This window comes from Girardinichthys multiradiatus, chromosome 15 (assembly GCF_021462225.1).
Source record: "Girardinichthys multiradiatus isolate DD_20200921_A chromosome 15, DD_fGirMul_XY1, whole genome shotgun sequence".
In the NCBI taxonomy this organism is placed as follows: Eukaryota; Metazoa; Chordata; class Actinopteri; order Cyprinodontiformes; family Goodeidae; genus Girardinichthys; species Girardinichthys multiradiatus.
The window spans coordinates 26,251,991-26,278,756 of record NC_061808.1 but is presented as its reverse complement, the minus strand read 5'-3'; the positions used below and the strand labels follow the sequence as shown (position 1 = coordinate 26,278,756).

General features: G+C 39.2%; 1 protein-coding gene across 6 annotated transcripts in view; it reads right to left on the bottom strand.

Moving 5' to 3' along the window:
• Positions 1–26,766, bottom strand: part of LOC124881931 (kelch-like protein 29) — a 374,918-nt gene that overhangs the window by 170,477 nt on the left and 177,675 nt on the right. For 5 of the 6 annotated variants that reach the window (XM_047387899.1, XM_047387896.1, XM_047387897.1 and 2 more), the window contains 2 exons: positions 10,009–10,156; positions 847–1,368 (listed from right to left, as the gene is read on the bottom strand). In XM_047387899.1, coding sequence (XP_047243855.1) covers positions 847–1,368; positions 10,009–10,156 — 670 coding nt within the window. Of the gene's footprint in view, positions 1–846; positions 1,369–10,008; positions 10,157–19,258; positions 19,298–26,766 lie in introns of those variants that run through there. The other variant, XM_047387900.1, reaches the window with a different exon arrangement.

The following is a 26,766-nucleotide window of genomic DNA, read 5'->3' as shown; positions in this document are numbered from 1 at the left end:
CCGCTCAAAATAATTGCTTTTCGCAATCTACAAGTTCATTGGAACCCATTTTATTGATCAAAATGAGTCAGGTAAAAGAAAACAATCTAAATCTAAATGAAAAGCTTCATTAAATGTGAAAATTGGTTGGGTAATGGCAAACATCTGTTTCTAGAAGTCTGCGTCATACATGGCAAGTTAAAGCAAACATTGAATTCTGGCTTAGCAGACTCAGAAGAGGTGGAGCTGTGAGGCAACCTTACAAACACAGCACGAGTCAACACGGCTTCAAAAGATTTCTAGAGAGATGTGAGGGCAGGGACTGAAAGCTCTTCCTGCCTTGTCTTTAGTAGGACTTGTGTGTATTGCAACCAAGAGCAAAGAAAAGATTAACCTGACACAGTGAAAACCAATTTCAGAGCACAATATTACAGATGTTTGCTGTGGTATAGCAGTTTGGGATCAGTAAAACACTTTCTCCAAAGAACAGCTTATAAGAACCATAGCAGGTTTTAGTCACACCTATATCCTCTGCAACCTTGGAGCAGCTTTGAGGTAAATTTGCTTTGGTTGCAAATTGTATTTTGGCAACCTATTGCTTGAATGTTTAAAGCCTTGTTCATGGCTGCTGACATGTGAATCAGCTGTTGTTTATATGAAGAAGGCACAGGCCTGCGTGTTTCAATCCGACCAGACCCCATATAAGAGTAGGTCACAAGCAACAAAAAGCCCAGAGTTGTGTGATTTAAATTCACCTCTAAGCTCAGCCTGCTAACCCCAAAAAACAGAAAGAAAAACATTAAAGTCAAAGTACAAAATCAAATATGTTTTGTAAAGAGTGCGCCAGATGAGTTAGTCTGGGCTTACCTTTGGGGTGTCCCGGGTCACTGAACTCGTACTTCCCACTCCCGACTGTCCGCAGCATTTGCAACCCATTGGGGCCGTCCTGATTGTCTGCAGCTGTAAACTGAGTATGTAGCGCTGTCTGTCCATTGGTTAGAGGCAGTGTAGGGGGTTGGAGGAGACTGGAGTGAGAGGTTAAGTGGCCATTGCCCATTATGCTGTGAGGGTTTGGATGAACCACCTGGTTGGCTTGGGCAGTGAGGGCGGATGGTGTAACCGTTGGAGGAGCCACAGGGTATGGAGGCTGACTGGGCATGCTCAGTACCAAGGAGGGCCCCTGCTGGGTCGACTGCGGTGTGAGCTGGAAGTGGGTGGTCATGAGGGGATGTTGTGGGGCCACTGGTGTCTGAACAGACGGGGTTACTCCTATGATGGGTGACTGCACAGTCACACTGTGGCTGAAGGACGGAGGTTGAGGGAGGCCATAGGAATGGGTCAGGAGACTCTGCTGGCTCACCGCAGCTACGGGTGTAGCCCAGGCTGGACCTGATAAACAAACAGGATAACATATGTAGACACAACAGGAAGGACAGAAACAATCATACTAAACAGTTTGCATATACACCACACGGCCAATTCTGTATCACTACAGCAATACTTCAACAGTACAGAAGACAGCATTTGTGACAAATCAGTAACTAGCAATCTAGTAACTGACCAGTAAATTGGTATCTTCTACATATCATTCAGCTCTGTTTAAAACTTAAAATGTTTAATTTTATGGCAAAATGTAACCACTGAAATGTAATAATTTGCATTAAAAGTTATTGTTTTTGTAGCTATTGGTTTTTATACATATAAATGGATTCTAATAGTCCCAACATGTTTAACATATTTTGTTCGTGACAACCAATATTCATCTCTATGATTTTTATTCCTTAATCTTGCAATGTGAGTTAGTTTCTTTCTGGGACCTTCTTAAAGCTGGTTTCTACCAAATTAAGACATCTGTAACCTCACCTCTGCACAGATACCAAAAACATTTGTCAGAACATGTAAGGCAAATGTTAAAAAAAAAAACATCATTAATATATAATTTAAAGTGAATTTAAAGTTATTTCAAACAATTAATTATGACTGAATTTTCATAAAAGTCAATTCAGCCTTGGCCCATTTTGACAGATCATATAACATAAAAACAATGAAATGCACTCAACAACAGAATTGTAGATGTGAAATTTTTTTTTTTTTCATTTGCTTAAGTTGCTAATTATTTAAGGGATAATTTCAAATTATATATGTCCAAATCTGATGGCAGGTATCATTTTGACGTTCATATTATGGATTTTTTTGGTGAACAGTGTTTGAGTCTCTAACTAAGCTCAGCTCCCTATACTATTGATTTAATTGTCTGTTATTTTATATGAGCAGCACCCACTTCAAGACAGATAGCTGCCTTGTAAGAACATATTTGCATTTGCTCTGAGTCCAAATCTGTACTATAGGAGCTACTCACTATTTTGGTGATATAATTGATGTTGATTTTCTTTAACCACCAAAGCCTTTTCACCCTTTACAATGTCACATGGCCTTATCTGTGTCCAAAAAATTGTCTCTAATGGGCAAAGCTGCAAAGAGCATTATAATGTTCTAAGAGGAGTGCTAAGTTTGTGAGGCTGAAGAACCTTTTTTTCTGTAAATTAATCCACAAATGATTAACAGGAAGTGGTAAATTACTTCCGGCAAGCAGGCAGCCTTTTTCAGCAGCTCCCACTCTTTCCAGAGTTTTCCTTTTTAAAATCAATTTCTCTGAAAGTGTTGTGGGTTCCTGTTTTTTTCACCTTGTTGTACACATTATGGAGGGACAACTTTGTTTTCCTTTCCTTTTCTTGTGTGGCACTTGTGTTTGGAGACCGCAAGAGCGGCCATGCTCCCATTGTCTATACCCAGGACCAGCTGTTATCTCTTGGTAGCTCCGTTTTGACACCTCCCAACAAGCGGCCCAACATTTCCCGCGAGATGAAGAGGAAGATGCGAGGGGACCCACACCGGCATCAGGTGTCACAACAGGAGGAGAAGGCACAGACCCGTCACCCTATCCTTCATTGAAAATTTGAGACCTCTTCCAACAAAGCGGTAGAATTGGCTGCCCTTACCCAGCATCAAATAAAAGAGTTGGTTTTCATTTACTATGGGCCAACAGAACTAAGGAGAGCAGTAAGAAGACAGGAGGGGGTCTTGCTGTGTTTTTAAATGATAGGTGGTGCAACTCTGGGCATTTACATAAATACCAAAGAGACGCTCTGCTGAAAGGACATTGAGCTAGTAGGCCATATTATCTGCCACATGAGAGTTTCTGAACCTGGTTCATTGCCAGCCTGTGCACAAACCCATTGTACACAGAAAACCAGCTGTGACATGCAGTGTGAAGAGATGGTATGAGTATACTTAAGAAACTCTGAGGATCAGTTTCAGCTCCAGTGTGTGGGAAAGGCTCTGTGCTTTTCATGGAAAGCACATTAACAGCATCACCAACTGCACCACAGGACTACATTAATGTCATAAACGTACATTGTTTCTCCAATAACGTGCTTTGGATCAACCCTGGAAAAAGAGGCTCTTATTAAAGGAGAAAAAAAAACAGCCTTAAAACAGGACAAAGGAGGAGCTGACAGCTGTGCAGAGGTAGCTGAGAAGAAAGATTAGGGAGGGCAAACACATCTACAGGGAGATGAGTGAGGACCAGCTGCACCAGAACAACATCAGCAGGATTTGAAAGAGCCTAAAAACATTTTCAGGACACAAACCAAGCTCCAAACTAGTTCTTCAACAGGTTTGACAAGCCACTCAACCCCTCCCCCAGCCAAAACTCCCCCCTGCTGCAACCCCTCTTATCTTTGATGCCCGACACCTCTCAGCCATCACACACCCCTCTACCTCAGAGGACCCTATCCCACAGCCACCTTCCCCACCACTGTGCTGGCACCATTCTGGCTTATCTTCTACATGACAGACTTCTCCAGCAACACCCCTGGCTGCCATCGTTAGAAGTTCTCAAATGACTGCCATACTTGGCCTCATCACAGGTAAGGACAACTTAGAGTACAGACATTGGACACAGGACTTTGTGGCTGGTGCCGGCGTAATCACCTCCGGATCAAAAAGCTGGTGTTGGATTGCCGCAGGTGCAGACCCACCACACTGACAACGCTGAACATCCAGGGAATTAACATTGAGATAGTGGACTCTTATTAGTGCCAGATTGTTCACGTGAACAAGAATCTGGACTGGAGTCACAACACTGATGTGCTCCACTTCACAGGAAGGGTCAGATCAGACTCCATCTGCTAAGAAGGGGTAGATTTTTTGGAGTGCTGGGCGTGCTATGTGCTGTTGACTCTCTTGTGGCACCAACCATCTTCTATGGTGTTTGTTGGAGCAGCAGTTTATGTTCAGCTGAGAGAAAGCGGTTAGATAAGCTCATTAGGAAGGCCAGCTCTGTCCTAGGAAGCCCCTCGACGCGGTGCAGGTAGTGAGAGACAGAAAGACTCTAGCTAAAATAACATGCATGGGGTGCCCAATTCATGCATGAAGCTGTTGCAAAACTGGAGAGTTCTTTCAGTGAAGGACTGATGCATTCTAGGTCCACAAGAGTGTTTTTTTAACCATTTTTTCATTTTTTGGAAATTGCCTGTTTATTATTTACAATTATTCACACAGATTTATGCATTTTCAAAATCACTCTACTCAGTGGCATTTTTCCATTAATCTGAGTTTGCTACTTTTCATTATTGTACAATATGTTTTTTCCTAATGCTGAAAATCTTTTCCTTATTGTACATTCCTATTCTTATTTTTTGTTTTTAAAACTTTTTATCCTTGTGTGTATCTGCAAGCTTCCATTTGCATTTTACTTTGCTGCTGGTACACCTGAATTTCTCCAATGTGGGGCAATAAAGGATATTTCTATTCTACTATAAAAAACACACTAGCTTTAAGGTAGAATCTCAGCAAACTAATCCACATGTAAATATCATTAGCAGACACATGCTAAATTGGGCTGCAGCTTTCTGTGTCGAGTTACTACTGTCCTGTAGAAACTCCATTCGGGATAAAATATGTGTCACTGTAAAGAAAAGTGAATACTGCAGCATTTTGAATGTCATTGGTGACATAAATGTTTCACAATCACAATACTAATTGTATAGAATGTGATACTTATATATACCATGTTAATTTAATGCACTCTAAAGTTAACTGTGTTTTGAAACAAATACATGGCATTGATTTTAATCAGATTTGATCTCTTTTAGCAAATGCCTTTACTTAAATGACTTGGATCAGTATTGGGTAACAAAGCTCCTGATTGAGACAAACCCATCTAAAATCTGATCCCTTCGTTAAAAGGATGTTACCTCTAAAACAGTATAATAATGAGTCTATGGCAAACAAAAAGTTTCCACAGTGAAACTGCTGTTCGAGTCATCTCTGAATGATCAAGAACAAATAGATATATTTTCAGTATGCCATGAAATCGTGAACAAGGCTAAACATAAAAGCAGAGAGCTGATTTTTAGTCTGATGCTACCTGATCAAACAAATGCAGAAACCTGAAGGAGACAGACTCCAACTAAAGTCGGCATCTTTCCATACCACCACCCTCGGTGAATTGCTCCATGTCAGTCCAAGTTTGTTTTTGACTTGAAACGTTTAGGTACAAAAACAAAATTCTTAAATACAGTACTGATCTCAAACCAATGTTCACTTGGTATTAAGATTAAAAGATATGATTTTGCCATAAGACCAACAAATAGTTTTTTGAACGTGAAGGCTAACGTGCTTCATGCAGCATTTGGCATCGTTGATGCACAAGTCAGTGTTTATCTACACACTTCGATCCAATCATTTCTCTTCCCTGAGGCGATAGATGCTGAGGGTGTGCTAGCCATATTGGACCTGAATACTTCCTCCCTCACAAACTCACAGACTCCTACTCCATCTCCGACTCCTTCTGCCAGGGTTCAAGCTCCAAAAATAGCCTAGCACTCTGCTATGGGGCTAAAGGGTAAATCACAGCATGCAAAAAGCTGGAGAAAAAGAAGCGTGCATTATTTACGGTATCACACAGAGAGAAAACAAAATAATAAAAGTGAGCTCTGTAGAGGAGAGGCTATTTCAGCATTGAGGTAATCAGCACTAACAGTGCATTTATGTTGCCATTGTTTGTACTTCTTCCTGGAAAAAGGGTTAGTTTTTTATTCTACTTGTAGTAAAGTCCAATGGCTTTAAAGCTGTAGCGGTGTTTGATCAGGATTTCATTCATGTACACTCTTCCAGGTTTACTTTGTGATGAAAACATATTTTAATACTACCCAAAAAAAGTTACATAAGCCCACAGTGACCTACATTTACAGTCCTTGCCTACATAGTTGAATAACGAAGAAACCGCATTGATTAAAACAATGATAAAACATACAATATAATTGCAGTCTGTCATCTTACAATAAAAGATTCAAATCCCCTTACTGTTATTAATTATCTCCAGGGTTTCTCATGTCTTAGTCTGGCATTAAAAAATATATTTTAGCACCAAAAACATGAAAAAAACTGTCAATTACAAACTTTTTATAACAGAAAAAAAACCTGAATTTGCTTGCGTAGATTAAATCTGGCACAGTTGGCAGAGAACTTTCTGGCAACACAGTTCAGTGAAGTGTGGCAAAAAGCTGGCTTCGTCGCAAACGGCAGTCACAGTTTGGAATAGCGGATGCACGCAAATCACTATGCAACACTATGCTCGGTTTTAAGTGTCATATGTGACAGCATGGTGGGTTGGCGACATCTCACTCTCCTCCGGCTTCACTCTGAGCTGTGGTTTGGGCGTAGGGTGGGGTGCTGCTGTGTTGGGAAGAGAGGCGTACAGCAGAGCCAAATTCTGCTGTCACGGCATCATGGTCGCACCTGGAACTTATTCGACTCAAAGAAAAGCTCCATTTGTCTAGGAAACTATTTAATATTTAAACCATTACCCATTTGCATTTAAGATGATCAAATTATAATTGGAAAGCACTTTAGTTTCACACACTGTGGCTTTCGTGTTTTAAAATGTTTGCCACCACAGAGAACCAGCTGTCCATGGTGTGAATTTGTAGAGCCAGAAGTTCTGCAGCAACCAGCTTGGTGCACGTATTATTCTTAAACGAGACACATTTGTGATGAGTAGGAGGCAGAGGCCAGCAGAGCAAAGGAAGGAAATGAACAGCTCCAGGGCACAGCCATTCTGGGTGAGTTCATTACAGCACACGTTAAAAAAAAGAAATGAAAGAAAAGCCTCAACACTGGCTTAACTCGTTAATGTTTGGTCTGTACGCTGCACAGCAGTGGCACCATCACGCCATACAGGTTTTACAGAAGCATGGAAAGAATAAGGTCGACATCTACATTTGGAGGACTTTTGCTGTACAGATATAGCAGAAACTAAATCTATTCAGCAGGTTTTTAATCCTGTTAACAAGGACAATAAAGTACAAAATGACTCATTTCATTTCCACTTCCTCAGCTAAATGCTAAACCAACATTTTTGTATCCATACCCTTTTCATGTCGTATTTTGTGGAAACTGCAATATTCAATGGATCTTATTGGCATTTCATTTGATACCCCAACACAGAGTACAATATAATTTGTTAATGAAAAGAAATGGATACATAAAAAAAAAATAATTAATCTCAAATAAAAATCTTAAAAGTCTGGCATGCATTTGTATTTAGCCTCCTTTACTCTTATACTCCTTAAAAAAATCCAGTTCTACATACAGGTCCTTCTCAAAATATTAGCATATTGTGATAAAGTTCATTATTTTCCATAATGTCATGATGAAAATTTAACATTCATATATTTTAGATTCATTGCACACTAACTGAAATATTTCAGGTCTTTTATTGTCTTAATATGGATGATTTTGGCATACAGCTCATGAAAACCCAAAATTCCTATCTCACAAAATTAGCATATTTAATCCGACCAATAAAAGAAAAGTGTTTTTAATACAAAAAACGTCAACCTTCAAATAATCATGTACAGTTATGCACTCAATACTTGGTCGGGAATCCTTTGGCAGAAATGACTGCTTCAATGCGGCGTGGCATGGAGGCAATCAGCCTGTGGCACTGCTGAGGTCTTATGGAGGCCCAGGATGCTTCGATAGCGGCCTTTAGCTCATCCAGAGTGTTGGGTCTTGAGTCTCTCAACGTTCTCTTCACAATATCCCACAGATTCTCTATGGGGTTCAGGTCAGGAGAGTTGGCAGGCCAATTGAGCACAGTGATACCATGGTCAGTAAACCATTTACCAGTGGTTTTGGCACTGTGAGCAGGTGCCAGGTCATGTTGAAAAATGAAATCTTCATCTCCATAAAGCTTTTCAGCAGATGGAAGCATTAAGTGCTCCAAAATCTCCTGATAGCTAGCTGCATGGACCCTGCCCTTGATAAAACACAGTGGACCAACACCAGCAGCTGACACGGCACCCCAGACCATCACTGACTGTGGGTACTTGACACTGGACTTCTGGTATTTTGGCATTTCCTTCTCCCCAGTCTTCCTCCAGACTCTGGCACCTTGATTTCCGAATGACATGCAGAATTTGCTTTCATCCGAAAAAAGTACTTTGGACCACTGAGCAACAGTCCAGTGCTGCTTCTCTATAGCCCAGGTCAGGCGCTTCTGCCGCTGTTTCTGGTTCAAAAGTGGCTTGACCTGGGGAATGCGGCACCTGTAGCCCATTTCCTGCACACGCCTGTGCATGGTGGCTCTGGATGTTTCTACTCCAGACTCAGTCCACTGCTTCCGCAGGTCCCCCAAGGTCTGGAATCGGCCCTTCTCCACAATCTTCCTCAGGGTCCGGTCACCTCTTCTCGTTGTGCAGCGTTTTCTGCCACACTTTTTCCTTCCCACAGACTTCCCACTGAGGTGCCTTGATACAGCACTCTGGGAACAGCCTATTCGTTCAGAAATTTCTTTCTGTGTCTTACCCTCTTGCTTGAGGGTGTCAATAGTGGCCTTCTGGACAGCAGTCAGGTCGGCAGTCTTCCCCATGATTGGGGTTTTGAGTGATGAACCAGGCTGGGAGTTTTAAAGGCCTCAGGAATCTTTTGCAGGTGTTTAGAGTTAACTCGTTGATTCAGATGATTAGGTTCATAGCTCGTTTAGAGACCCTTTTAATGATATGCTAATTTTGTGAGATAGGAATTTTGGGTTTTCATGAGCTGTATGCCAAAATCATCCGTATTAAGACAATAAAAGACCTGAAATATTTCAGTTAGTGTGCAATGAATCTAAAATAAATGAATGTTAAATTTTCATCATTACATTATGGAAAATAATGAACTTTATCACAATATGCTAATATTTTGAGAAGGACCTGTATTGCCCTTTGAAGTCACCCACTTAGGACATAAGGTACATTTGTGTGATTTCATCTCAGTATACATTTAGCTGTTCTGTGAAGGCCTCAGGGGTTTGTTATGGGACATTCGCCTGTTCAGGGAAAAAGATGTTCGCAGAACTTCACCTTCCATAGGACATTGATCCTTATCACACAAAGCTACAATACAATGGGTTAGATCAAAGCTTAATTTATGTGTTTTGAAGGTTTTACAAAAATATTGACTCAGTAGATACTGAGCTCAAATGCAAGCCACTTTTTATAGCTTTATATTTGTAAAAACAAATTTGTAAAACCATCAATAAAATTCCTGTCACCTCACATCCCAATAAAGTACACTGTGGTTTATTTATTTGGACCATGACAAAATGTAAAGAAGTTCAAGGGGTATGGATAACTTTTAATGGCACTACTTGTCTGGTGATGTTACTTCATGTAATGATATTTATGGGTGTATATTTTATGTATTAATGTATTTGTAAAAGATGCATTCTTGTGAAGCATGTCTATGGTTTTTGTAGGGCAGGATGCCTCATTAGCATTAGGTGTGAGCGTAGCCAACCAGGGCTGACAGAGTGTGTAGCACATGAGCGAGAAAACCACACACATACAGGCATACATCTGCTGCACACATGTATACTGACTATTTATATCTGCATAAACTCATGTCAGATCCAACTAAAAAGTCTGTGTCTGTGTTTGCGAGTGTGTGTATGGAAATACCGTGTGTGTGACTCATTACCTGTGGGCTCGCCGTCTCTGTGTTGCTTGGCAGGGGGCTCGTCTGTATCCCAGGGCGTGAGCTGGTTGATGGGTGTCTGTCCCCACCTGACTCCTTGAGCGAGCAGTAGTCCTGGGGTCTGGCTGTCTCCAGGAGACTGTCCAGAGACCTGCAGCAGAGAGAGCCACAAACAACACTGCTGATTAGTGCAGAGCACCAACAGAGAGAAGAGACATCGGAAAAAGAAAAAAACAAATCATCCAGTGCCTTTGAGCTGCTTTTTATTCAGCGGCCTCAAAATTATTTTGATCAACATATTTTAAATACAATATTTTCCTAAAAATTGGATACAATTTGCAAATTGCACCCATGTGAACAGTTCTTCAAGGTCTAGAAGTGAGCAGTGATGACAGAGTGTGGTGTATAATTAGCAGTGAGTGAGTGATGATTACAGTCTATGTACAATGAGGACAAGCACAAAAAGTTCTGCTCACTGCCTCAAGAGTCTCCACATACAGCAATATTTAATTTTTATGTTAATAAATGTTACCTTTCTGGTGTGGACTACATATAAGTTAAAGTTAAATACTACAATAAATAATTACTTTTTTCACAGAGGTGAGAGAAAAGGAAATTGAAAAGCTTTATTGCAAGAAACAGCTAAAGTTCTCTAAGCCTTTCTTTTCTAATATTTTTTCTCCATGTGGGGAGTAAGAAATGTTATCAGGCCAGCGCAGGTTGATGAAAACACAGGGTCAACTGCCAGCAGACCTCTGAGCAATATTCGTCTCTCCCTATCAGAAGTTGGGACGCTTGGTCTAACAACTGAACAGGCAGAGGGCAGAGTCAAGCCTTATTCCCCGTCTCGCCCCAGCCAGCCTCCTAAGTTAATAGAAAAGACCTGGTCACAAGTCTCCTCCTGCGTCCCCAGGCCTGATCCCTCCATCCCTCAGTTCCATTATTCCCCCCCTCGACCCTGCGTCCACTTCATCAAGCACACCATCGAGCATTCCAAGAGCCGTGTCGACAAAGCTCCCATAAGACTGACTGCAATGTGGCAGAAATGCAGCTCAAACAATTCGTTTTATAGCAAATTACTATGCAGCCTCATACAGTGCCTTCATACCCCTTAACTTTTTCACATTTTGTCACAAACTTTAATGCAGTTTACATGGATTTTATATGATAGTCCAACAAGTAGTAGGTGTTGATATTATGTTTTTTTGTTTTGTTTTGTTTTAAATACACAAATCTAAGAAGTTTGGAGTATGTTTTTATCCCCTCTAAATCAATCTGTTGTACAACCACCCATTGCTTCCATTACCACGTCAAGTCTCCAGGTATATGTCTCTACCTGTGTTTTTCAACCCTGGTCCTCCAGGTACACTGACATGCATGTTGTAAAGGTTTTCCTGCTTCAGCACACAGGATTGCAATTGATGGCCGATTAACAGGATTTTGCTGAACTGCAGTAATCTGAATCTGGTGGGTTAAAGTAGAGAAACCTCTAAAACATGCAGGGCATTGTCCCTTGAGGACCAGGGTTTGCACATCTACTGTAGAAACTGAAATGTTTGCCAATTTTTTTTAAACAAAATAGCTCAAGCTCTGTTAGTATGTCTACGAAGCATCAGTGAACTTTCAGGTTTATATATATTCTCAATTTAATTTGAGTCTGAACTTTAACTTCCAATGCACATGAATATACACTAGACTGCCAAAAGTATTTGTCTGTTTACCTTTTTGGTGACATCCTTTTCTTAATCTATAAGGTCCAATTTGTTGATAGACCCACCGCTGCCAGGAATAGCAACTGTAACTATTCTGTTAACATCTTAGACAAGGTTTAGGAGTGTTTTCATGGCTGGATGAGAGGACCATAATTGCAGCCTCCGCATTGACGTCAGGACTCTGTGCAGGCCAGTCAAGTTTCTCCACAGCAGACTTTATACAACTGCAGCCATGTAAAGTAATGGGAACACCAGAATTTATTGATTTGGTGGTGTGACCCAACACTTTTGGCAATATAGTGTATTTTGATCTTAACTATTGCATTGTAACTATGACTGTATGTTTAGCGTTATTCTCCTGCTGGAATGTAAACATCCGCCCCGGTTTTGTGACCTCCAACAGATTTTATACCAAGATTGTTCCGTATTTAGCTACATCCATCATCCCTGTTCTGCAACACATGGCATTTTGTTAATAGGTCAAATAGTTTAATTTTGGTCTCATCTCACCAGAGCATCTCACAGAGCACAACTAATAGTTGTCCTGTGAACAGATTCTCCCACCTTTGCTGTGCATTTCTACAGCTCTTCCAAAGTTACTATAGGCATCTTGGTTGCTTCTTTGATTCAAGCTCTCCTTGTCCTGCCTGTCAATTTAGGTGGAAGACCATGTCTTGGTAATTTTGCAGTTCACTTCATTTACAGATGATGGAGTAATCCATGCTAAGTTAGATGTTCAAAGCCTTTGATTTTGCAAATCTGTCCACCTGTGAGGTGGATCACTGAAGCTCCTCCAGAATTACCATGAGCCGGCTTCAGTGATTAATGTCTTCTTTGTCTGGCGTGTTGGGTTTGGTGGATTGTCATATCTTGGTAGTTTTGCAATTGTGATTTGTTTTATAACCTATGCCTGCTTTAAAGTTCTTTACAACTTTCTCCCTGACCTGTCTGCTGCGTTTGGCTTTACGATGCTGCTTGTTTACTGAAGTTCTCCAAAAAACCTGATGCCTTCCTGAAAAGCTGTTTATACTGCAAGTAGACAAAGGTGACCTCTATTTACTGGTTTGATACCTTCAAAAGGAGATTGGGCTTTTGGGGGATTTATTTAGGGGTATCGGGAAAAAGCAGTCTGAATACAAAAGCAGGTTACACATTTAGGACTTTTGCTTATTTGAAAAAAAAAAACAAAAACAAAAAAAACAGGGAAAACCCAGGTGTTTCTCTTACACTCCAGATTTACATTGTGATCTATCACATTAGGTTTGTAGTATAAAATTTGGCAAAGCAACATGTATTGGATCAATCCTGCTACTGAAGACATTTCCCTCCGAGCTTCAAGACAGATTTATCACAGGGGCCTTCAGCACTTAAATATATTACATGCGACTGATGCAGCGCAGCATCTGCTGTCTAATGAACAGATTCAGAAAAGCTCAATGAGTGTCACTTACTTGATGTATCTATAGTCAAAGTTATCTGACAGTTTTGTAAGTGCTGGGGGCAAAAGAGGGAAAAACCAGCTAAAGGAAACATGTCAAGACAAAGCAGAAAGCAGAGTGATGGAGTGAAAGCATGACGCTGGGTTTAGGTGGAGACAGACTGTCAGGTCTTTTTGTTCAGCTCAACCTGTCAGCTAAAGACAAGAGAAAACTGAAATGGTTCACTCGGAGAATGCCCAGAGACAATTGCATTTGACAGTCCCGGAGACACTGGGACACCGTTTCACTGTGAAGAGCTGCATTCTCTAGCCTGCTTTTTGTTTTAATAAATGTTTTTACTCATCTGCCTCCTCTGTGCTTTACATGTTCTAATCCAAGTGTGCTTTCCTTTTATCTATATTCAGGCAAGTTTTCATTAAAGCATACTTGCCATCCCCAAACCTTGTATTTATACTCCCAAATATTTTCTGAAAACAGTGGGAGAAAAAGGTGGGAAAGATCCATTACTCTGAAAAGCAGTCCATCTGTTAGTGATCTAACGTACCATGTAAAAGAGGGAAAGAAAAGAAAAGGGTTTTAGTCAGCGGCATCACACTGACATCATATCAGCTTCGCTCAGGAACAATACTGATTTAAAAATGATCAAAGTTAGATAGTGAAACGCATACGGCAACACATCCACACAGGAAACACAGAGTGCATGTAGACACACACACAAGCTCAGAGAAGCCAGGAGATATCAGGAAAAGGTTTATATTAAGATGGCAGGCTTGCTGCAGGCAGGCAGACAGGAAGGTACTGTAGTTTCTGGGACAGTAGCTGCCGTTTTCTCTCAATTTTATTTCCTTTCCCTATTTGTAGTCTGCATCCTCCCTGGCCAACCATTATCACCGGGCAGCAGATGGTTTTCTCTGACTTGACAAAGCCCATGCCGGAGAGGAGGAGGAGGGGAGCACATAAATAATTATTTGAGTTGGGCCAAGCCATTCTGTGTTTGTCGTCAGGCTGACTGGGGACAATTTGGGGTATATGCTGTCTCCCTGCCTATAGGCCACCCAGTGGAAGAACTATCAACAGGAATCTGTAAAAATGTGCATAAGACCTAAAGGCAGCTGTTAAGTTAAAAGAATGGCTTTTTTTTATAGTGCAATCCAAAAATGTCACAGTGAATAAATGAATTTTTATTGTTCATTTCTCTCCTATAATAATTACAATCAAAATACTCAGAGCCATTGTCAAAAACAATTCCAAATCTCAAGATTAGAGAAGGCTAGATATTGGAATCAGCCAATTTTGCCTGAACAGGCTGTGATTAGTGATAATCAGGTCAAACACAGGAAAAACATTAAACCGATTTCCTTTTTTAAAGCAGTAAATGCAACAAAACTAAGAACTTCCATCTTTTTCAGACTATAAAACACACAAAACAGCAACATGTACTTTGATACATTTTTGTTAAATTCAGTAAAAACACAAACCATTAAAGAATATCAACTAAGGTGATCGACTGGTTCATTGTGGGTAAACTGAAATGTAAGTGCTCAAATAACAAATTGCTTGTGCAAAATGAAGACAGTGAGCTCTAAGCTTCTATTATAAATGATCAAGAAGAGATACATTTTGTTTCTTAACGTACCAACTGGCCATAATCGGTAAATGGAAAAAAATAACCTTTTTTTACTTTAACACATTTATCCTCAAGTAGAAACATATTGGTAAAGTGTTTTCCTTTGTTGAATGTATTCCATCAGATTTTACTCAATGCTACACAATGGAAATTTATTGTCTTTCGATTTTAAAATGTTATGTGGTACATACAAACCTGGAAACAAGAAAAAAAGCACTAGTTTGATCTCAAATAAAAACAGCATAAATATGTCATAACTGAAAAGATGGAAGCTGAATATTTAAAATGTACAGTGTAAGTATGTCCTTTTTAAATAGATCGCCTCAAATCACTCCCATACTCTAAGCACCATTGGTTCTGTGGTTGTGCTGCCCGTTGTCTTGTTTGACCAGCTGGACTTTGTGTTTACTGTTCTGACACAAACCTTCCGTGTTCGTGGGTCTTTTACCTCTTGTCCCCATTAGATAAAAGGTGAAGGCTTGCTGCTCACAATATTGTTCATTGGAGCCATTTGTAATGGGGTGATCAGTCCTATCAGTTGATTGCAAAATACATTTTCAACTCTGAAATGTGCATAAGTAATTTTACAAAAAATTGCAATATTACTATCAAAATTTGCATGTTAACAGAAATATGGTAATTGTTAAAAAGAATAATAAAAATAAAAAATTCGCAATTTACAATTTTATTTTACCAGTCGTGGCAAATTGATCTCTGCCTGTAATATAGAATACATAAAAAAACAGAAAAGAAATTTCAATAATTCAGACAATTATCCAAGAACCAATCTAAATCATCCTTCATTGTTAGCATCCTCAGTAAAGACAAATGCATTCATATAAACCTGGAATCAAGGCTTTAAAAAATATGAAAGCAACTGAGCCAATAGTGTACTCACAAAGACAACAAAGAAAAGGGGAAACCAGTAGCGAACTGGACCAGACAGGAAACAGAAAACGTATATTTTTATGCAAGGTTTAGGAGTGCAATGCGTTGTTATAGTACTAATTACTATAAATATTTTCACATTTTGTCATGTTAAAACCACAAACACAACTATCACTTTTTGAGATTTTTTGTGATAAACCAAGATGGAATTGCACATCATTGTGAAGGAAAATGATACATGATTTTGGCGTCCATTTGTACTAAGTCCTTTTTTTTTTCTAAAACGTGTCCTGTCCAGCAGAGTAGCACTCAGAATTGCCCAACAGATTTACTTTCACAAGTGGAGCATTACAGCGGTTGCTATAATGCTCCACTTGATATATAAAAAATGAAAGGGAAAAATAAAAGAACGGAAGAGAGGTGTGGCAAGACGTCAAAGGGGAGTTGAAATAACACTAGCAGAGAGAAAGAAGGATAAAGAGAATACAAGAAAACACCCTAGAAGTTTGCTTCTACACCTGCAGAAAGAGAGAGAGTAAGAAGAAAAAAACCACAGAGACAAACAACAAATGCACATATAAGAACAAATACTTTCCTGAAAAGTACATGGTACTAATTAGTATAAGCTGTATTTAGTGGGAACCGCTACTCTGGATTGAGCCTTGTGAGTCACTACATTTGAAATCACGTAGGATTACAGAATCAGCTGCAGTTACACCTGTAGGTTTTTCAGGTATGTCTAGCAGCTTTACACAATTACAGACTGCAATTTTTTGTCTACTCTTCTTTGCAAAATAGCTCAAGCTCAGTCAAGCTCAGTCATCTTGATAGCAATTTCCAAGTGTCGCTGAACTTTCTTAATTGGATTTAGGTCTTGACTTCTGATGGCCAATAATACATGAATATGCTTTGATCTGAACCATTCTATTGTAGCTCTGGCTGTATGTTTAGGACCATTATCCTGCTGCAAGGAAAATCTGTATTTAGGTAAATGTATTTAGCTACATCCCTCTTCCCATCAACTCTGGCCATACCGGTAAAGGAACCCCCACAGCATGATGCTGCCAGCACCATGTTGGGAGTACAAATTGTTTTGGATGTAGGCCATGTTAAATTTTGTTATTTCATAGGACCAGCTTGTCATATTTGTATATGTTAAAAAAAGAATGAACAATATATAATTTTTCTTTTCATAACAGTCACTACTTTGTGATGATGTATCACATAAAATCCTATTAAAATACATTCAAGTACGTGGCTCTTCATGACAAAATGCAAAAAACGTTGAAGGGATGAGAATACTTTTGCAAGGAACAGCAATAAGCTTTAATTTTGAGCCATTTTTCTGCAATTGATGTTGTTCTCTCTCAAACTATTATTTCAAGTTTTGCATGGTGGATTCCTTTCACTATTCACATTCTAAAATTCATCCCAAAGCTAACAAACACAGTAAAGCTAGAAATATGTCCTTTCTTCTGAAACCTACACTTGATGTGCACATGTCAGATTTGTACATCAAAGAGAGCATGATAATATTGAGACAAATCAGAGTGGAATATACCCTCTTCCTTCTGTGACCAGGAAGCAGAGGCAGCAGCGTAATTCTGGTTGGCATGCCGGTTTTCCTTTCGGACAAGGCAAACACTGACATCTGTCACTATCCGCTGATGTATGGCCCTGCTGTAGCAGTCCGCATTGTTGTTCATAGAGCTTTTATGCCACCGGCTACCATCTGCTGCAAGTATGTATAGGAGGAGCTGTGTTGTGATCCAGGACTTCAGGCTTTGATTGCCTTCAGTTATCCACATCCAAATAAACAGAAAGCATTTGCTCATGGCATTGTGTTTGTCTTTGCTCTTTGTCTAAGCCAGCCATCACTTGCCTGATTTATTGAACCAGTTAAATCCTAGAAAAACATGGAGCAGGACATTGAGCTTCCCAAAGAAAACTACAACCATGGACATTCAGCATAAGCTTCAGCACTTTGCACCTGTTGTGTTGATGGTGAGTGGATTCATAGCTAAACGTGAATGTATAGCATCCCTGTCCCATTCAAAAATAGCTTCAGCTTTTAATGAAAAACTTTTCACTTTTCCTAAACTTAAATATGCAAAAAAAAGGGAACCAGAAAGCGTGAGAGATGAGTTTGTCCATATGATCCACTTGGTTGCTGGTCATTTTGCCACTGTTCCATTTTATAATTTTGCAGTTTTGGTCATGTTATACCTGTTTCAAGCTGACCGTGCACCAATTAGTTCCAGTCTTGGATTTGTAGTATACCTGCTTAGAAAACCAGTGACTTAAATCATTTAGGTTTGTTCATAGTTCAATGTAAAAAAGTTGGTTATGGGGCTTCTTTAATATACTAAGTAAAAATAAGGATCAAAACAGATATCAATAAAAACAAGATGTTTTTTTTTTTAGATAATAAAACCATTTGTAGATTAAATTAGAGATTTTATGATCTTCAAGCTTCAGATTTCATAAAACAGTGCTAAAATATCTACCGAAGTAAAGTGGGACAATATGGCTACAAAATGATTTGTTTACAAATACAAAATGGAAAGAAGCAGGGGTGCACGGGTAAAACGTGAGTATGACAATAGGGTATAAATTGTCAACTCAGCAAATTGACCCAGAGCCAACCCAGATTCTACACAAGGAAACAACTTTACAGCACAGATCAATCAAAGCAACTATCTGCGTTAAGATTTCTGGACAAATCTGGGACAGCCTTACCCTGTTTTCTAGTGCTTAACTTGTACAGTTTAATTACATTTCACCTTTCAATATTCATGGTTAATTAGGTGGCAAATTTCTTTACAGTTATACTTCTAGCAGCTACAAAATAATAAACAAAAAAACCGTGGCCGTGTTAGTTTGCATGTTTTGTCCTGGTGGGTATAGCCATTTCTTTTTTCCACTAAACGGATAAACCCACAATATTCTCAGACATCTGGTGGTCCAGCAACGGGCTGCAATTACGGTTTAATTTAAATGCAACCAGAAAGCGAAACCTCAACAATCAGCTGGCTTTCTCCTGGGAGATGCATGGACACAAATTTAATCATATAGAAATTTCAATTACGCAGTCACTGCCATGCCTCGCCATATTGGGCTGCAAGAGCAAAATAGTATCACACTGGTATTCCACACTATGAACAAGAACTAATAAAAGAAAACTGTATGTGTAAGCAGGGAAATGAAATTTAACTCTAACCGAATAGGTTTTTCTTGCCTTTCAGCCAGGCAAGGACTGATGCAGTGAATTTGGTTTGGTAAAATGTGGAAGGGAAATAATAGCTTTTCCCAGAGAAAAGACATTGAAAGAATGGCATCGCTGGAAGGGATGAAAGACTGAGAACCAGAGTAAAACAAACTCATCCATCACAACGCCTTGTATCATTGCATTTGACAGATTATTTTAAGCTTTTCTAAAATTTTAAAAAGTAGAAGACAAAATAGTTTTTCTTCTTACTCCTCCACCATCCAAATGTTTGAGCAGAGTGTGGTCCGAATGTGGCCAAGAGCATTAAGGAGGGCACAAAAGCGCACAACTCTTTTTCTTTCAGAGATTATTCACTTACTGTGTAAAGGTATCTCCTCTCCATGACAGCGCGCTGACAACTAAATGTGAAGTGGATTTGTTCTGGAGTTCTGTCATAATGGAGGTGAATACCGTAGCCAAAGAGAGGGGCTGCTGTGTCCAATCTGTTCGATGAGAGCATAACAGAGCATCTTGCTGGTAAACAAAGAATCCACTGCGCCATGTTTGGCAGCCATCTTAACATCGACCAGAGAAGCAATGTGCCAAACATCGAGACGCCATACAATAAAGGTGTGTATTCAGCTTCAACGTTGCCGCAAAAACCCACAGAAAGAGACAAGGAATTTATTCTATGAAATTAGCAACTGTGTTGTAGAGGATGAAAGGTTTTAAAATGTTATAGCTGAAAAAAGTAGAGACTAAATATATAAAAAAGCCTTTTTTTGAATGACCAAATAAATGAAAAATTACTTGTGGGAAATAAATCTTGTATTCTTGCATTATTTAATTATTGAAGTCTACAAGAAGAAAATATGTGTATTGAATTATGGAAACAATTTATTTAAAAGATATAAGCAGTAGATTTACAGTTACCTGAAAACCTAGGCATGTGCCGGTTCCGGTTTGACAAAGTTCTGGTTTTGAAGCAACCATACTGTGCTGATTGTTTCTTCATGATTTTAGTAATATGCCAAAGAAAGTGCAGAAGTAAACAGTTTTCTTTTATAAAGCATATAGTAATGCAGTGGTAGACCTGCTTTGCAATGACTGTCAGCTGGCTGAAAAAAAGACTGGAACACTGTTTAATGCTTACAGGTTATTTGTTTAAAAAGAAAGCAACTACATCAGGTTTTATTTTTTTATGTGAGTACCATGAAACCGTGGTATTTTTAATTAAGGTTATCATCTTGTAAGAATTTTATAATGGCCCAGGGTGGCTTTGAAATGTTTTTCAAGGAAAATATAATGTCACGGTCAAGTAGTTTTTTTTTTTTTTCAACACACCTTTAAATTGACAATGAGTGGACCATGCTAGAAGAAATAGAACAGTTTGCTAAAAAGCCATATCCACCGTCAGGCAATATTCCTTTTCATGAAAAAGTCATTTCAGCCACCTGATGACAGATTGTTCAGGATTGACAATTTGAGCAGTCAGATTTGAAAATCAAAACAAAACACGTCCTTTTAGGCACCAGCATTTAATACAGACAATGCTCACCCCAAGCAGCACAACATGCCAACACAAAGGAAACAAAGCAAAAGCACTCTGGAGGATATATACCCTAGTGATGTGCCACAAAGAGGGGTATGGATGCAGACTCTATAATTTCATGCCCCAGGCCGAACGAGTGAAGGGGAACGGACTTCCTTTCCTCTGAAATTTAAGCTAAGACACTCCGACAGCTCCTGGTTCGATGCACACATTCCAGAAAAAAGAAGCGTGATCCCAAAGGCGAGGCCGATAAGCTTCACTGAAACAGCAGGGTTGGAAGGCCCGTCTAATATCCCATGAGTACTCGGAGGTTGCAACATTGCTCTCAAAAACCCGCCTCAGCCTTTCCCTATTCTTGTGATTCCTTTTTCTCATTCCTTTTTCTTAGCCATTTCTACCAAATGGCTAAGCTTCCAATGGTGAACACCTCATATCTTTGAGATACCAGGCTACCAGGCTAGTGAGGTTTCTTACAAGGGGGGTCCAGTGGGAGGACATGTGAGCTGTGGGGACTTCCCAGTGTCTTGGAAACATTTCCCAGAGGAGTTTGGGAGGGGACAGTTGGAGACATAGGTCTCTAGCAGGCCATGATCAAGCCTGATGTGTGGTTAGTGTTTGGGGAGCCAGATATCTATTGGCCTGTGACTGTAGCACCATCAGAGGCCCACGGACAACCTTGTAGCTCTGATATTCAGAAAAAAAAACGGAAGCCAAATGAATACGTGTGTTTGTATGAGCCTTCATTTGCAACAGTCAAAATTGACCATTATTAGTGAAAAGAAAAATTAAGTGCCTGGAAGAAATTTTATTTATTTTAATTTGGCAGTTTTGTCAAGAGTGGATCTTTTGGAATAATTTTAAAATATAATGTGAGGCAGATATTAAATGTTTTAGAAAAAAAGAAATATTAAACAGTAGACAAAATACTTGAGACTGAATGGCTAAAAATCTGTGAGCTAATAAAGCAGAATCTGTCTTAACATTGTGTTTCGAAGCAAATGAGTAATTTTACAACAAACCTGTAATACAATATGTGTCTTTGGAGGTAAAAGGAAAAGGAAGTAAATGGAAAAGGACAATCATATATGGTTGATGACGTGATGACTTTCTGCATCTGGCACCGAGGAAGACTCCCTATTGTTATAAACTGAAAACTGTTTTCTTAGGAAAAAATACCTTTCTAGTGCAGAATATGTTGAAGGATGTGTTGCAGCATATTGGCAACACAGAAACAGATGGAGTGAGCACTCTTATCTTCTGCACAAGAAAAGTGACTGTTTTTTGTGAAAGTGAATGGGTAAAGTAGAGAGATTTCTTCTCTACCAAAAAACACTCCACGTTCAAAACATTCTTTGTGCCAGGATTAAGAAACAATTGAAATCTTGACTTCAAGAGAGCGAAGAACCCAAAGGTGAGGACAGAAAAGAGTCCAAGCAACAACAGATTATTTAAGTGGACTAAGCAGCCAAACAATCTGACTAATCGTGGGTTTTGACAATGGGGCTGTAATAATTTACACAGGTAAAAAAAAATATTTTAAGGGATTTTTACTTTTTAGACGAACTCTGTCAGTACAAAACAGTTTTTGATGGATCCTCCAATCAGCTTTTTGATTAAATCAATTGTGTATCTGTCCAAATGTTCCTCCTGTGTGGTTTCACTCATAATTAGCTGCAGCAGCAACTCGATTTTGTTCCTCAATGTCCGAGTCAAAATAGGTGTGACATATGTATTATTAGCTTTACGTGAGCTTTTTGGGCAAAACGGCATGTTTTGTTATAGCTAGCTTTAACACGAGATGTCGTGTTAAAGCTAGTCTACAGACTAGACTAAAGAATTAGGCTAAAGAATTAGAATGGAGTGACAGACTGTCAAAAATCCGAGTGGGGTGCTGGTCTGTTCAGTCTCCAAGCTACTGCTACCAACATTTTCCCCTGACTTGCCCCTCTTTACAGGACAAATCAGCAGATAAATCACTTCCTACTAAGCTCATATTTGAGAAAAATACTTTATCACTACTTTTTTTTTGGGTGACCATTGTGTTATGCACTGACTTTGGCACTTCGTGATGTCGTAACTCATCAACTGTTTTCTCTGTTGAATTCTGCTTTCTTTCTCTCACACATTCTTGCATAATTCTCAACTAGAATAACTATTTTGAGCTACAAGCCCAACGCCACTGAAAAGAAAAAAGTTGATATTTGGTAGCCTGTACTATAAGGATTGAAGCTAAGGGCATGTCATGGTAACATGTGCCTGTACAAAAACGGCTTCGACTGCTATAGTGTCATATTGTCTGAGTGAAAGAATTCTATTGCCGTTTTGTTTATATGTTGGACTATAGCACTGAAAACAACAATCCAGTGCTTCAGTACTGCCTTAACAGAAGAATGGTCTGGGAGTGTTTCTCCTGGTGCTGTTGGAACAAACAAAAGGCGGTTTGCAGTGTGAAGCTATAGAAAGCAGACCGCATTTGCAATAACCTTAGGGTCTTATATAAAATGCAACAGCTAAAGATCACCTTTCACCATCTGTACAAGTTAGCTGCGCTGTTTGTTTAGATTAAGGAAGCTATAGACATTATTCTGTCCTCCCTTGTATTCTGCTAGATTGGCCTTAACCTTACACACCCCATGCACTTCTTTGCTTATTCATCTATCACAGTAACTGATGAAAGATGTGATTGGAAAGCAGAACATGTTACTCTGGAGAAATATTTACTTCACAGCATGCAAAGGTTTAATTGCTCTAGAATACAGCTCTATAACACACATATCTGAACAGAATGCCTCTATTGAACTTCTGGTTCTTTTGGTTGATAAATAAATGAATTGCAAAGGTTTAAAGCAATTTATTATTTAAACAGAAAAGCTGATATGTCTTTGATAAAATGTCTGCATATGAAATAGGGTGACAGAATGAGACATGATGACTTTTGTTGGGTGCTGAAAAATATTGGGGGAAAACTATGGGAAGAAACTTGTGCCATCAGAAACTGAATTTGAATTGCACATAATAAATCTGTATTTGCATAATTTGAAATTAAATGCATTGGTTTGGAAATGAATTTCACTAAACTGTAACTGAAACGGAATTTGTTTGCTTTGAAAATTGCTTTGCTTTTCATTGAAAATTCAGTTTGATAAATTTCACAGTTCTATAATTCAATTTCAGTTCCAGAATTCTGTTTTTGTGTCACACATCCGGATCGTTGAAGCCAGAGATTAATCAAACACAGATTTACTGATTTACAGATGTCATTCACTATTGCTGTGTCCAAGTTCAGAGAAATTTAGAGAGAAAAAAAGCTGTGAATAAAATTGGATATATTGCCATTCTGTGAAACAAACTGAACTTTTACAATGTTTTTAGACGAGACTAGTTGTGTAAATCAAAAATATCTGACTGGCTTATCAAGATATCGCATAATTGCACAAGTACGCTGATGTGTTCGGAGATATTCGCGGCCCTAGCAGCCAGCTCACCTCGCCATGTGTTAGCTGACCGGGCTAACAGTTGTTTAGTTTATTTGTTATAATTATTGTTATTAGAATGGTCTACAACTGATTTAAACATTGTTTTTAAAGTTAATATGTTTGTGTTTAAGTTGTTAAAAGCCCTACAAATAAATTAAACAATAGTCATTTTGTTATCAATGTATTTTATCTACAGTGTTAGATTTTTATATCTATGAACACAAAAATTATGTTGAACATGTAAAATGGCTGAATAATGAACAAGATCATAAAACAAGAACAGTTTAAACCAAATAGGATAATAAGCCATCAGCAATATGTAGAAGTGTAAGTAAAAACCATGTAGTTATTTACAGTGGAGACAGCAGTATTAACCTTCAGGCTCCCTTTGTTCGGCTTCACAGCTCTGTACTTCACGCTAACACGGTTGCTAGGCAACAAAAGTTACGCTGGGATAAGGGCAGAGGAAACACAGACTGACATAACACAGGCGGCACACTATGCTACTCTGGCATGTTTACCGAATAGCTACAGGTAGCATACGTGTTACTGTTTGTCAATCATTTGTTTACATGACGTTTCTTATACACTCACCGGATACTTTATCAGGTACACCTGTCCAACTGCTCGTAAACGCAAATTTCTAATCAGCCCATCACATGGCAGCAAATTAATGCATTTAGGCATGTAGACATGGTCAACATGATCTGCTGCAGTTCAAACCAACCATCAGAATGGGGAAAAAAGGTGATTTAAGTGACTTTAAACGTGGCATGGTTGTTGGTGCCAGACGGCCTGGTTTGAGTATTTCAGAAACTGCTGACCTACTGGGATTTTCACGCACTACCATCTCTACGGTTTACAGAGAATGGTCCGAAAAAGGGAAAATATCCAGTGAGCTGCAGTTCTGTGGGCACAAATGCCTTGTTGATGCCAGAGGTCAGAGGAGAATGGCCAGCGCACAACACATGATTATGAACGCACAACATGTTGAACCTTGAAGCGGATGGACTACAGCAGCAGAATACCACACCGGGTGCCACTTCTGTGAGATAAGAACAGGAAACTGAGGGTACAATTCGCACAGAATTTGGCGTCAACAACATGAAAGCATGGATCCATCCTGCCTTGTATCAACGGTTCAGGCTGATGGTGGTGTAATGGAGTGGGGGATATTTTCTTGGCACACTTTGGGCCCCTTAGTACCAGTTGAGCATCATTTCAATGCCACAGCCTACCTGAGTATTGTTGCTGACCATGTCCATCCCTTTATGACCACAGTGTACACATCTTCTGATGGTTACTTCCAGCAAGATAATGCACCATGTCATAAAGCACAAATCATCTCAGACCGGTTTCTTGAACATGACGATGAGTTCGCTGTACTCAAATGGCTTCCACAGTCACCAGATCTCAATCCAATAAATCACCTTTGGGATGTGGAAGAACGGGATGTGCATCATGGATGTGCAGCCGACAAATCTGCAGCATATGTGTGATGCTATCATGCCAATATGGACCAAACTCTCTGAGGAATGTTTCCAGTACCTTATTGAATCTATGCCGCAAAGGATTAAGGCAGTTCTGAAGGCAAAAGGGGGTCCAACACGGTACAAGCAAGGTGTACCTAATAAAGTTGCCAGTGAGTGTAGATGCTCATTTGACTTGGTGACTGACATCCGCCAAGCTCATGTATGCTGCACTGCTCCAGCTCAAAATGCCGTAAAGGAAGTTTAACCTGATATGAAACGCAAGTCAATGAATCTGTGTTTGATTAATCTGTGGCTATCCTCAAGGACCTGGATGTGTAACACACAAAACTGGATTTTGGAACTGAAATTGAATTTCAGACCTGAACGTGAAAACTTAAGTTTTAATTTTTAACGAAATACATTTTAAAAGAGAATAAATTCAGCTTTAAAGAAACCAAATCTAGTTTCAAACCATTAAATTCAGTTTCAGTTTAGTGAAATCAATTTTCAAACCAATGCATTTAACTTCAAATTACACAAATACAGATGTATTGGTCTGAGCAATTCAAATTCAGTTTCTGATGGCATAAGTTTCTTCCTATAGAAAACTCTTGTCAGTACTAACCACAAGAACTGATAAAAATCCATAACCTTCTCCAATGTGACTAAATACCCATGTTCTCAAAAAGAAACGTTATTAACATAAGCAAAGCTTGTATAGATTCCCAACTACTTGAGAGTTTGTTTTAATTTTTTACTTGCTGTTATCAAATCCCCCTCAAAATCCTATGCAGACTAAATGTATAGCATATAAATGTCTGTAAAACAGATACAGAACATTTCATGCATGTTAGAAAAATAATGATCAAAAACCATGCCAAAAAGGCCGTATTATGGATGAATTGATATTTTCTCAGCATCTACTGTATGGAGAGCATGTATATATTCAGAGACACAACCATGTCACCCTGTATGAAACCCACTAGAAATATATTCAGTGAGCAGCTTCACATTTGCAATGGAAAAATAAAAATCAGACTCCCTGCTCAGAGAAGAAGAAATCCAGTCTCCTTATCCAAATGTCTTCCCAACTGTTACTTAACTTTACCTTCACCAGGGAAACACGAACTTACCAAGTTTTTTTTACATGATTTGCTTTTATGGGGGAATTCTTAACTCTGGATATTTTACTTTTGTCTTTCCTTGCTTTTACCCCACCCAGAAGCTGAAATTTACAATTTGCCATTTGCGGTGAATGCACCAATAACTGCTGTGGTTCAGCAGTAATTTTTTAAAAAGGTACAATACAGAAGAACAGATAAGCAGTGAAGCTCAAGGTTTATAGAGCAGTTATGTTATGGATGTGACGAGTGTATTATTCAGGCTC